We start from the raw sequence: 13,979 nt of genomic DNA, 5'->3' as shown, positions 1-13,979 counted from the left end.
CAGACAATCACACATCCCTGCATTCAAACGAAAACACTACACACAAGTACACCACTGCATTCCAATGGCAACAGTACATACAAATACACCCCTACATGCACACATGCACTCTATACAATAACATGCTGACATTCAATTGCACAAACACTGCTCAAAAATACAACCCTGCAAGGATGGTAGATCCCCAGCTGGCATAGCATCGCAGGAGTTCTATGACAGATGGGGATCTATCTTTTCTTTACTCTTGTGCTACAGGGCAGGCCTGAATTTTGTTTTGCACCAAGGCACTCTCTACATTAGTTTTGCCTCTAGGTTGGGGTGGAGGGAGTGATTGCATGCCCAGGGGGCCCAAGCAGATGCTTGCCCAGGGTCCAATCAATATTAAAGACGGCCCTGATGTCCATTATTATGCTTCTCAATAGACCTGGATTTGGCTTGACAGTCCTGATTTTGGACAACAGTGCCCACATTTTTATCTTGCAGCCCCAGTCACCAAAAATTTACAGCACAGTCAAAGGGCATGCATTCGATTAACAAAGTTTGATGAACAAAGCAAAGTTTTTGGGCTGCATACTTATTTTTTTTCTGAATTTTCCCAAGCTGCCTCACAGAAAAAGGGGTCAAACCTCCAACCCAGAGTAAAAAATAGCAACGATCCAGGCACTCAATGGTTAATCGAAAGCAGGCTTTATTGCCTGACCATATCCAATAAAACCTGCATTTAATTAACCACTGAGTGCTCAGATCTTTGCTTTTAATAAACATGCATTTAACATGGTATTTCTGCCCACGAAAGAGAATTAACCACTGAGTTACCCGGATCTTTGCTTTTAATAAACATGCATTTAACAGAGCAAAGCCATTGCATGGTATTTCTGCCCACGAAAGAGCACATCAGGCTTAATTGACTGATTGACATGCTCTACATGATGTGCACTGGCACGGCCACCAAAAGATATGCAAAGTTATTAAAACATAACCTCACGTAATATTACAATAAGGAATATGTCGTACATCAATAGATATTATTCTTGATTTCGAGTCTTTAAAGAGCAAAAAACAGAATATATATTATAGCAACTTTTCTCTACTTGGAAAAGTTTTTACCATATTAAAGAAATATTGAATTCCTTCATTCTCAAAGTAGGTTATGTGACATGCAGGATCTATTTGGGGGTTTGAAGAATATATAGTAATACGATTATTATATTATTAGTAATAGAATATATTATACATAACCACATTGTTGCCAACAAATGATTGACAGCTCTTTCAGTGTCACTAAAACCTGCCTTAACGTTATGGGAGGTGTAGTCCAAAATATCTGCAAGTTTCAGAAATGACGTGGCATATTTCTAGACTGATGATAGAGATTTTGACATTTTTAATTCACTCTGCAAATGCATGCAGCAGCACCACAGAGTGATGCATATGCCAATAAAACACAGACATTACTTTGGAAAATAGGCCCTCTTGATATCTAATAGTAATTTTGGTAAATGAGAGTATTAATTTCAGGTTGAGTTGGTGACAAAAAAAAAATCAGCGAGTTCCGTTATAACTACATTACGCAGTTATAATTTAATAAAATTGCTAGCTAACGTTCAAGTTAAAATTGCACCTGCCTCCGTGTTAATATAAAAAAGATATTACCTTTTATATCTTTTACATATTACAAAATGTTTTATTTTCTAGCATTCATTTTTATATCAAGATTTTCATTTGGGGTTTTATGAATCCAACGTTTATTTTATTTAATCAAGAATAATTAGTATTTTCCTGAATTGATAAAGTGATTGTAAAGCATTAAGGAATTTGTTGGCACTATATAAATATAATGATAATAACAATAAGAAGAAGAAGAAGATTTAATTTCAGTTCACTAGTTACACCTGATTCCCCATGGACGAGCAGAAAGTGGCTTTTGTGTCCCAGGCTTCTGTCATGTCAATACTAAACAATTGTTCACTGCAAGATATTCAGGAGCCTGAATACTTCACTGGTATTATTACAAGTGCTTAGTAACACAATGTCAGTGACATGAATTCCCTTATAGCATCATTTTAACCTTTTACAAGCATTGATATTGATTCTTTCAATGCCTTTCTATTCACGTTTTTGAGCTTAACCATATAAGAACGCGTAGTCGATGCAATATAAGAAAATATAAATTTCATTGTGTGTCAATCTCCCTCAATTTCCAAGTGGTTTGTTTACTAAACTGACAATTATGGATCACTGAGAAAAATAGAACCGTACATTTTAAGCTATGCTGAAGTTTTTCATATTCCATTTTTTTTTTTAAATGCAACGCTCTTGTGAATTTACAATTCACAGCTTAGTGAATATACCAAAAACATTATTTTTTTTTTTAGCATTTAAAGACGTGGGCAATGCTTTATCCATCACTCATTTTGCCATAGTATCTTTTAACAACTGTTATTATGTATCTGTTTAAAGTCTATATTTACATCTCTGCACTACAATCAACCACGTTAGGTCCCAAGTATTCAATAATTATCCATTGATCCTTAACATATGTGTATTAATTAAATTGTTTACAGAAGATTGACAGCTCCCTAATTTTCACTTAAAGCAGTAAAAACAATCAAAAAAGGGACACTGTAGGCACCTAGACCACTTCAGCTCATTGCCAACTCCCATCATCACCCTTAACCCTGAGCATGTAATTATTGCAGTTTTTATAAACTGCAATAATTACTTTGCAGGGTTAAGTCCTCTCCTCTACCAGACAGCCACTAGAGGGACTTCGACTTCTTAGACGACTCTTGGTCGTCTAAACGACGGTGGACGTCCTCACGCTTTGCATGAGGACCTCCAGTGTAGCCGCAATCCCCATAGGAAATCATTGAATAATGCTTTCCTATGGGGAGGTCTAATGCGCGTGTAAGGCCATTGGCGCGATTGCGCATTAGGTCTTCTCCGTCAGCGGGGGAGGAGCATGGGCGCTGGATTCAGGTAAGTGTGTAAAGGGGTTTTAACCCCTTCAGCGACGTGGAATGGTGGGTGGGAGGGAGTGGGGCACTCTGAGATTCTAAAAGAGAATCCCTTTAATTGTGTCTAAAAGGTGATAAGAAGAACTGAAACACCAACTATAATTATTGTTAAATATAAAAGTAAAAACCACTAACAGTTTTATAAATACAGTTTTTATAGATGATATTTCTAAACTTCGATCTTTTTTATGAACTGTCCTCTACTCTTCCCCTCACAGCTCGGCAATCATCAGAATGCCTTGTCCCTCTAGTCACCTGTGTCTGAAAAAGCTGCTCGGCGAGGTCCTGCAAGGTAAGTAAAGTTACTGTCACACTCCACTTACAATTAGAGGCTTCTCTGCAGTACTGGGGCATTGGATATCTAGGTTTAAAGGTGAGGATTAAAATTATGGTTAGATTAGGAAGAAATTTTTTATTTACAGATTACTGGCATCTAGGGGGGAAAAAAGTACAATTATGTCCAGGGCTAATTTTAAACTTAATTTGAGGGTTATCATAAGAATTGAGAATGGCTAAATTAGTTCTTAACCCTAATTTTAACCCTCACCTTTACTGTAAATATCCCATTTCGCAGTGCTGCAGTGAAGCCCCTAACTATAAGCTGAGTGTGACCTTAACTTTACTTACTTTGCAGAACCTCGCCAAGCAGCCTTTTTAAATACAATGAACTCGAGGAAGGAGGATTTCTGATGATTGCCGAGCTATGAGGGGAAGGCAGATAACAGGAACGATCCCTAATCCTGATTCTTATTTATAAAGTATACCTGCTCATTGTGAACTTTTTGAATGTGAATAATAGATTATCTTGTAAAAAAAAAATACTTAGTTATATTTAGACATGGTTATTATTATTAGCATTTATATAGCACCAGCATATTACACAGCACATTACAATTATAGAAAGGCCATATTTTCGGTGAAGAAGGCCCTGCTCAAGTGAGTTTACAATCTATGAGGATCTGTGGTAGTAGCATATGTATCATATCGCCTAAGGACGCTTAGTGAGGTGCAATTTCTAACAACAGTAACTGCACACACTAAAGCAGGCGAATAAACCAGTGATGCTTCTCAGACTAGGGAGGCCACATAACCCATACATTCAATTGCAAAGATTAAAGAATGTCTTGCCACTTATTACCAGCCCGTAATAGGCGCAGAACAACTTTTCGGCTTAGAGACAGAGTCTTTCTCAAGCCACTTACTGGTGAGGTGGTCTGAACGGGTGCAAAACAGTTGAATTGGTAAAAATGACCAAGTTATCTATGCTTCCAATTGACCTATGTTGGTCTAAAATGTTAAATTGACTGTGAATTCCCAGGGATTTTCACTTTAGTAATTAACCACTGAGGGTTGTCACATTATCATGTGTTTGCATCTTACATATGAATCATTCATGTGGTATGGAATATTCATTTGAAAACATTTAATTAAAGGAGCACCATAGTGTATTCAAACATGTATTCCTGACACAACAGTCCTGAAATGGCTGTTTAGGTTGCTGGCTCCCCTCCGATCTTAGTAAAAAGGTGATTTTACTCACCTTTTCTACCACGCCGGTCTCACCATGGCTGGCCTCGCCTCCATGGCTGAGATCATCAGTGTTGATGATCTCAGCCAGTCCAATGCTTTCCCATAGGAAAGCTTTATGATGCTGTTGCGCATGTGCAGCAAAACGCTGTGTTGCGCAAGTTAGCATCTCCTTATAGATATGCATTGAATCAGTGCATCTCTATGGGGAACATTCAGCATAGAGATGCTGAACGCCAGTGCTGGACACTGTTCAGCACTGGACTAGGAAGCAACTCTAGTGGTCATCTGAATGACAGTGGATCTAGTGTTCCTTTAAGAACTGTAGGGCGTACACAGGAAGTGCCTATTCCAATCTTATGCATACATAATGTTACACAGGAAGTGCCTATTCCAATCTTATGCATACATAATGTTACACAGGAAGTGCCTATTGCAATCTTATGCATGCATAAGGTTACACAGGAAGTGCCTATTGCAATCTTATGCATGCATAAGGTTACACAGGAAGTGCCTATTGCAATCTTATGCATGCATAAGGTTACAAAGGAAGTGCCTATTTCAATCTTATGCATGCATAAGGTTACACAGGAAGTGCCTATTGCAATCTTATGCATACATAATGTTACACAGGAAGTGCCTATTTCAATCTTATGCATACATAATGTTACACAGGAAGTGCCTATTTCAATCTTATGCATACATAAGGTTAGTAGGTGGCAGATTTGTAGTTAGGTGAGGTAAGATCAAAGGGACACTATCAAGGTTAATCACTAAGCTCAGACTTGTAGAGAATTTAAATCTGCATGGCAAAAATTAGGCTCAAATATCCAAGATGTGACTATTGTTGATTTAGATATTTTTTTTCCCAATTAAATGTTTTGACTTAAAATGTTAAATTCAAATTTAAATCTGCTACAAGTTTAATGAAAACCCCTGTAAACTTTTGGATTTATTACTTTTGTATAGTGGTATTACATAAAAAAAAATACTAGAAAATTCACATATATGCCCTCTTCTGCAGCAAATTCTTATTATTTGGTTGAGATATCTCTGTCTGTTCTCATCCTCCCACAATATTGTGTGGCAGATTTATGTGCATGATCAGTAATTTTGCATCCAAGTGAATATTGTCTATGCAGTTTAAAAACTGCACTTCAACCCATGGAGATAACAATTTCACCAATTTGATGATAAGAATTCTACTAATAAAATGTACAGCAATGTGTTTTTTATATCTTACACGGTACTTAATACAGGGGTGCCCAAAAGGTAGATCCCCAGATGTAGAACTGCAACTCCCATGATGCTTTGCATGTCTTAAGGATGCTTTAGAATAACAAAGCATCATGGAAGCTGTAGTTTTAAAATATCTGGGGATCTATATTTTGGACACCCCTTATTTAATACTTAATAGTATTTGCATAAATAGGAAGCCCGACATAAATGCGAATTTTGCATAGTTAAAAGCATTGCATGGTAAAACACTAGTAAATAAAGGTGATACTCACCAATCATCGCTCTTAACTGGCCTGAGTTTTGTTGACGTGTGTATTAGATTCAGTGACAGGGAAGGGAGAAAACTGTTGTATTATTGATTTTTGTATCCATCAGAAATGTGTGTTAATTGAGTGCTCGACAAATAACCTGTGGGGTTGACACTTTCTGTGTCAGTACTGCTATATTTGATTCCTGTATTTAAACTAGTTTGACATCAAGGTTTACATTAATACCTTGGGGATCTTTAGCAGCTGGCTAATAACTTAGCATATTTCATAATAGTTATTCTTAGCCTAGAGATAGAAGACAAATTTTAGGTCAGGAATTAGAAATGAGAACAGGGCTTGCAATTCCTGTTTACCTCCGACAATGTGATCTAGAGACGTGAGGAAAAGCAGAAAGCATGTAGAAAAGGAATTCTATCCAACCATAATTTAATAGCATGTTCTTGCCCTGTGATGTGTGCTGTTTTCATTTATATAATTTTTCAATTATATTTAGAATTTTACTTAATATTTTTAGGTTATAAAAGCCATTGAGGAGGGTTATCGTTTGCCGGCACCAATGGATTGTCCAGCTGGCCTTCATCAGCTGATGCTAGACTGCTGGCAAAAGGAACGTGGAGAAAGGCCTAAATTTGAACAAATTGTCGGCATTCTAGACAAAATGATACGGAACCCTACCAGCCTGAAAACTCCCATGGGGACTTGCAATAGGTAAGTAATTTGCATACTCCTCATGTTTATAAATAGTCGATTTCCTTTTTCGTGTGGTGTTTATTTAAAAATCAATTTGCAATTTTAAAGTAAAATGGTGCGGGTGTATTTTGCAGGTAAGTACCACTAGGCTTATGCCTCTATGTTTGCATTGGTTTGGTGAAACATTCTGAAGAATAATGCACATGAATAAAGAAATAGTCTTTTTTGTGCGCTGACATGGGCACTAAAGATTTGGGTCTTGTTTCAGGTCCAGAAATATATAGAAAATATAAATTGATTCAGCACACACCACTCAAATAAATATTACAATTTTATTTCACCATCAGTAGTGGAACCAGCAATATTATGATCGGAAAGATATTTATCAAAGACATATTCGTTTGAAACATTGCCAGACCCCCTATTGATGGTGAAATAAACAAGAAAATGTAAAAATGTATTTTACTGGTGATCAAGAATCAATGTTGACTGCTGGCTTTGATGCTTGGATTCTTACAGGAGAAGAAGAGATCCACTCCCCCTTCGATGGTGGGAAGCGAGAAGAAGCCGCAGATACAAACGTTAATCACCATTACTCTGGAACTCCAATCCCAGGAGAACCATTTTATTCTGAGTTTTATAATGTGTAAGGGAAACAGAGTGCAAATTAATATTATTAACGCGTCTTTTTATTGAGATGACTTAAATCCTCTTTCAATTACACATTGTATCTCCTTGCTAAAAAACCCTCTTACTGGGATGCCAATGGCTGTAAAAGAGAAAAGGAGAGCTCAGTAGGAGACCTAATGACATAATCAAGGGTGTATTCTGTGTTTGGCACTCTGACTATTCACAGCTGGTGTCTGCTTGATCTTCCACAAGGTTATTCCAACTGAAATCTAGTGTTTTCATCAAACACTGGTTTTGGGTAAATTAACCTATTCTGAGGTGGTCTGCCACCCCCCAATTATTTTTATTTTTTAAAGATATGCTAAAGATAAGTTCTCCCTACAGCCTGGTGCTCCTTGCCTGACGTTATTCCTCCTCACTGGAGTAGAAGGGATGGCAGGAGGACGGACTAGGGGGGACAGCGGAGACATGGAGGGGGGCTGTCCCGCTATTGCTTGTATAGCATAAGCTGTGTTTGCTGGCATCAGATGCCATATATGCACAGAATTGACAACTTTATTCTGGACTGACTAATGACACTGCTGGAGGTGGAGTGGTTAATCTCTGAATGAGCACGGTTTCAAAATGAAACGCTGCACATATAGACTCCAGGTACCATGACTTTTTAAATCAGTGAAGTAGTCATGGTGCTTGGAGCAACCCTTTAAAGTAAAACATTTATTCCTAAAGCTAGAGTGTTATACTAGCTATATAGATGTTCAAGCCACCTCAGAAGTGTCACTACCTGCCTGGAATAAGGAGCAAACTCAGAAGGAACTATACCTGCTTAGAAGGAGCAGGTACAGGACAGTTCTGGATTCCATGTCACCTCTTTGTTCCTGTTATCCCGAGCATTCAGCATCTCCATGTAATGTATGGAAACACTGAATATTTGTTGTAAAATCTTTGTAGGATCTCATGCAGGAAGTCTCTTTAGTGGCTGTCCGAGTGATAACCACAAGCAGTGGGATTAGGCAGCATTGAAAACACTGCCTTTTCTCTGAATATGCAGTATTTATGCTGATGAGACTACAGGGAATCCTTTCCCCAGAACCACTACAATAAGTAGTAGAGGTTCTGGTGCCAAGAGTGTCCCTTTAAAAAAAACAGATCCCTTTTCAGACTCCTGGAGACAGCTTGACACCCATGAGGAAGTGCATAAGCTGTTTCTTATTATTTTTTCTATATTTGTGTTTTCTGATGTGACATATTTTCTTTTAATCAATAATTAAAATTTTTAATCATGTAATGAAAAAAAAGTACAAAACGTGGAAAATGGATTTGAGGCTTTTTTCCCCACAATGTCATGCAGAATATGGGAATGAGCACATAAATAACAAATCTACTAACATCCAAAATAAACTTGAGAAAAGTAGGAGCATATGTGCATAGTAGAAGGCAGTTTAACTGTACATCTTGTTTAAAATATTATTGATGTTTTTGTGAATTAGGTTAGTAAGATCGACCAGAACTGGGCTAAATTGGCACTGGTTGGTTGTTAATTTACATTGGGATAACTTGATATGGGGTTCAAGAACCTTTCATTCTTGCCAGTAACACAGTCAAGGCTAAACTAATAATAAAAAAAACATTTTATTCAGAAGTAAATGTGTCACTGATCACTGAAGCGATTAATAGCTTGAAAACCATGTGATATTTCATCCATGGCAACATTTAGCTGATAGCCATTGTTTTGCTAATAGAAAATACAAACAATGTTTAGTAAAATCTCATTTTCTGTGCTATTTCATATTTTTTTCTAGACCTGTTAGTCCTCTTCTGGATCAGAACACGCTTGATTTCACTGCATTTTGTTCAATTGGAGAGTGGTTAGAAGCTATCAAGATGGAGCGATACAAGGAGAATTTCAGCTCAGCAGGATACAATTCCCTTGATGCCGTTGCCAGAATGACTATTGAGTAAGTCCTTGCCATATATAAATTGTTAATGGTATAACTTTCCTCGCTTCAGTAAGTGTAATAAATATATCAGTACACTACTGATTACAGAATGCGTTCCAAGTCTACCATGCAAATCCCTCTGCTTTTTGTATTTTTTTTTTCATTGTTTGTTTTTTATTTGTGTAACAAATATGTTTATTAATATTACCTTTTGTGACAATGCAATCCATTTCTAAAAGGCAATCGTGATTATCTGTTTATAGGGAGCAGTGCAATAAAATGAGAGGGCTATGCGATAAACTGATATGCGATACATCTTCCCAGATTCTGTGCTGCTCTGTAGAACATAGATAGTAACCTCACACACAATTTAATATGGAAGCATTGTAGAACAAAGAACTAAAGGAGATTTTTTTTAATGGAGCTTGAGGTGTTCGAGTATCACACTTTAGTGCATCTCATCTATAATTTTTACAAGAATACGATTTTCAATAAAATGACCTATTGTCCAGTGCTTTTTAATACTCTACTGGAAACACTATTATTCCTGGTACCTACATAAATGGTGAGGTCCTATTGCCTTTACTGGGAAAGTTACATATTTGTATTATCACATGATAGAGGAACAGAGATAGAAAACAGATAACAAAATACATTTAAATAAGCTGAAGCTAACATAGGCTAAAAGATGAGGCTCTTTTTACAGGATAAATATATCAAAAAGTGTATATGTATGTGTGTGAATACCAAGCAGATGCTGAATGATTACTTTGATCATTTGCAAATCTGTAAAAACAAAACAAAAACAAAAAAACCTTTTGCAGAGGTGATAGGTGGTACTATTTTGTGCCTAAAATACAAAGCAGCTCAAACACATAAAGTGGAATACCCTTATTTCCACAATAAATTAACAACATATAGACATGTGGTGTAAAATACACCACCTAGTGGAGCACTAATATAAAAAGCAATAGAGGGGTTCACTTACCCCAACAATTTAGTGTGTTCTTAAATTCAGGAATATGCTTTGAAACATACAATGTAGGGAACAAAGAGATAAAAAAACATATAGTGTAGATAGTTTTGGGGAAAATGAGTGATGAAAGTAAAAAACTGAAACCACTCACATGGTCTGGAGCCTATATAATATTGGCTCCATACGTAAGCCTATGTGCTCTTTGGGCAGCAACACACTCCTTCCTCTGAGATGTACCTCTAAAACGACAAGGAAATAAAAAGGAGAACAGGACCAAATGGGTGGTATATGTGCAAACAGGCAGATAATATATAGGTGGTTACTATTATGCTCACCTGGTTAAGAGCCTTCAATTCCTGGCTCTGAGGGTGGTCAGCGATGTGCCAGTATGAAGGGATGACGCTTCCCTGTAAAGATTCCCAGAGGCTTCAAGGACTTCAATGGATAAAGCAAATGTATTAATTCCAAATAAAAAGTAAATTTAAAATCAGAAATTTGGAGTATAAAATTATAAATAAGAGTCCAAATAAAAGTCCAAATCAGCCAAAAATGTGTTCACTCGCCTGTGAGCTTCCTCAGTCAGCTGTGATCAGTTTACAGCTGACTGAGGAAGCGCACAGACGAGTGAAATGCGTTTTGGCTGATTTGGACTAAGGCTGATTTGGACTAAGGATTAAAACCTTAGTTATCATACCTTTTCTCCCACGCTGCACTGTTCTTTTCGCAGCTGGGCTGTCTCTGGGCTGAGATGATTGCGATTGACGATCCCAGCCAATCCAATGCTTTCCCATAGGAAGCTCCCCTCCCCCCTCACTGACTGTTAGTATGTAGCATGTACAAAATAAACTTTGTTCATTGAAACTTCTGTTCCTTAGGAGTATTTGGCTGTAATTAACAAAACATTTGCAGAAATTTTGAGGGACAAATAATTGTAGCTACGGCAAAATAATCGGTTTCTTTTCAAGGTGGAAACCATTTTTGGAGCATGGAGGAATGTATTAGGGCTTTGTGGGCTGTTTTGTGTTGATTTGCAACATCTTTTTGGTAGAGCAGGAGTTATAGTTTGTATTTAAAACAAGATGAGGAGCAATATAATTACTTTGCAAAGCAAATAATTAGTTTATCATTGTATTATTTATTTGAAGTTCCGGTTGCTATATCTGTAACAAGTAGTGATTTAAAGAGATTTTTTTTTTGTCCACAGTGATGTCATGAGCTTAGGTATTACATTGGCTGGTCATCAGAAGAAAATAATGAGCAGTATTCAGACTATGAGAGCACAAGTGTTACATCTTCACGGGACCGGAATCCAAGTGTGATAGACTGTCCTCCCTTATAAGGGAGGTAAGACTAAGAGACAAGAGCACTGGCCTTCACTACAAATGAACTGCTGCTAGAGTACACTCAGATTCCTGAGTCTCCTTACTATGGCTTTCTACAGTAGATAAAAATAAAATCAACTAGATCCTCAAGCACCTACAGACTTGAACTCCTAAGTGCCACCAAACCATACCGGAGAGAGAATTTGGATCAAACTGATGTGGCAAAGAAGATAGCAGTAAAAAAAACGAAGTACTACCTGACAAAGAACAAAAAAAAACAAACAAAAAAAACTATAGCTCTCTAACCTCCTTTTTACCCAATGGACTTTTTCAAATTGTACTGTACATAAAGAATTTAAAAAAATATATTTGTTGGACAAATATCCTGAGACTATTGGTAAATGCAGCAAAAATATTTTCCTTAAGCTGTGATTTATGATATAATCTTATTTTTTCATGTGTTTTTTTTTTTTTTTTTTGGCCCTCGTCCCATTTTTGGTACAGTATGTTTCATTCCACATGTACTGGGAACCTATAAATAGCATGGTTAAACGTGTATTTTTTTTTTATTATTTTTTTTTTGAATGCTGGTATTCAGGCATTTTACGGAGTTACTTTATAGACATTGGCAAATCAGCAAATGGAAATTCTGCAGGTTAATTGCTCTGCTATTTTTAGATATTTTCTAAAGATTTGCTGAATACAAAAGCAATAATGGCTCTCTTAGAGGCCATGGCACCTTTGATATAAAATGCACAGTGGAAACATTATCTTATTTCAAGAAAAAATTGCTAAAAATGAGAGTTACACAATTCTCTGTAAAAGCAGGGTCTCCGAAACTAGATACCATTAACTAGTACTGTAAAATATTTCTTGCTGTCCCTATGTGAATATTCAGTTTCACAGAAAAAATAGACTCTTTTTTTTTTTCTGGCAAAAATTCATTGTATAAACTTTTCACTGCCTGCAATCGAGAACAAAGAGTAAACTTTTTTTTTCTTTTTAACGATAATAGATTTGAAAGAAATAGCCAAAATATATTTTGTACAAGATCTTGTCTAATGCAATCCATATTTGATTGTATGGTTTTAGATTTTATATTCGCACTATATATCAGGGTGAAAAGGGTAGTTGCTTTGTTTACCGTTAGAGAGTTCGACATCATAAGACACACAGGATTAACTGAACTGCATTGTATAGCAATTAGATTAGTAGTATTATTAATTTTTTTTTTTTTTTTACAACTACATGAAAATGCGACAAGAGTTTTATGCCTTTTTCTGTCTACCGGAAGCAATAATAAATTGTGTCTTTCTAGATATTCCCTTTGTGCATATCTTTAGAGTAAGAGATATATTTGTAAAATATGTTTAGACAGCGAACGACCCTTAAAATGGAATCATATCCTTCCAAACAGATTCGGGTTAATTAAAGGAAGATCCCAAGGATCTGTCAGAATTTGGGGATTTATTTAATAAATGTTGTCTGGTGAATTGACATCTGAGTTGCCAGATTTACACTAGAGCAACTGAGTAGAAGAGTCTTATTAACTCGTTTTGACCTAAATTTGGCAAGTCGGTTGTTAACTCATCAAAACAAACAGTTTCGTGAATAAAACCCTTAGTCTTCTTTGAAAATGTGGTCATCCACATATTGTAAATCTTTCAGTGTAAAGTGTGTAAATTTTATTTATACTGTCTTGTTTTGTACACACATTTCTCTGTAGTGAGCTCTGAATACATTGAAAATGCACTATATTTTTCTATTTTACTGGCAGAGAATCACAAAACAGGTATTTCAGTGCTTCATAATGTATTTTACCATATAGGACCAAAGATGGCTGCAGAAAACACAAAATGGATATTCTTGTTTGCTTGTTTCACTTTCTAGTCATTTAAATCTCTGTACATTGTTATTTTTTCCTGTCATTTTTATTTATTTGATTTGCTAGGTTATCATTTACAAAATGTTTTCCTTTCAAAAATATCAGTAAAATGCATTTACAATATCTCCATTTCATAGACACTTCCATTTGTAATCTTTGTACTAGACTGTAAATATATTTTTGAAACTATACCATAGTCTGCTGAAGGGTTATTTGTGTTTTTATTTTATTTTATTTTTATTATTTTTTGCTTTTTATTTAACCACCCAGAAATAACCTTTCATCAACAAATAAAATGTGATAGGATAATGCCATTCTGTTCACCAAGGGTTCCTATCCCACAGTAAAACTGATGAAATAGTGTTCGCAAGTTACCTTGAACCTTTTTTGTTTTGTTTGCGGGGATTCTTTATAAGAAGTTAATAAATGTGGACATAACAGCAGGCATTGTAACCAATAGGGCTTTGTCAATTTTAACATCTTT

At 36.2% G+C, this 13,979-nt stretch overlaps 1 protein-coding gene across 4 annotated transcripts in view; it reads left to right on the top strand.

The window, feature by feature from the left end:
- Window positions 1-13,608, top strand: part of EPHA7 (EPH receptor A7) — a 189,911-nt gene extending 176,303 nt beyond the window's left edge. For all 4 annotated transcript variants that reach the window (XM_063443579.1, XM_063443577.1, XM_063443578.1 and 1 more), the window contains 3 exons: window positions 6,567-6,760; window positions 9,175-9,330; window positions 11,493-13,608. In XM_063443579.1, the coding sequence (XP_063299649.1) occupies window positions 6,567-6,760; window positions 9,175-9,330; window positions 11,493-11,607 (465 nt within the window). In that variant the 3' untranslated portion in view covers window positions 11,608-13,608. The remainder of the gene's footprint in view (window positions 1-6,566; window positions 6,761-9,174; window positions 9,331-11,492) is intronic.
- Window positions 13,609-13,979: the final 371 nt, after the last annotated feature.

The sequence above is a fragment of the Pelobates fuscus genome, chromosome 2, assembly GCF_036172605.1.
Source record: "Pelobates fuscus isolate aPelFus1 chromosome 2, aPelFus1.pri, whole genome shotgun sequence".
NCBI lineage: Eukaryota > Metazoa > Chordata > Amphibia > Anura > Pelobatidae > Pelobates > Pelobates fuscus.
Note: the sequence above shows the minus strand (reverse complement) of the source record. Positions and strands in the feature narration are given on the sequence as shown.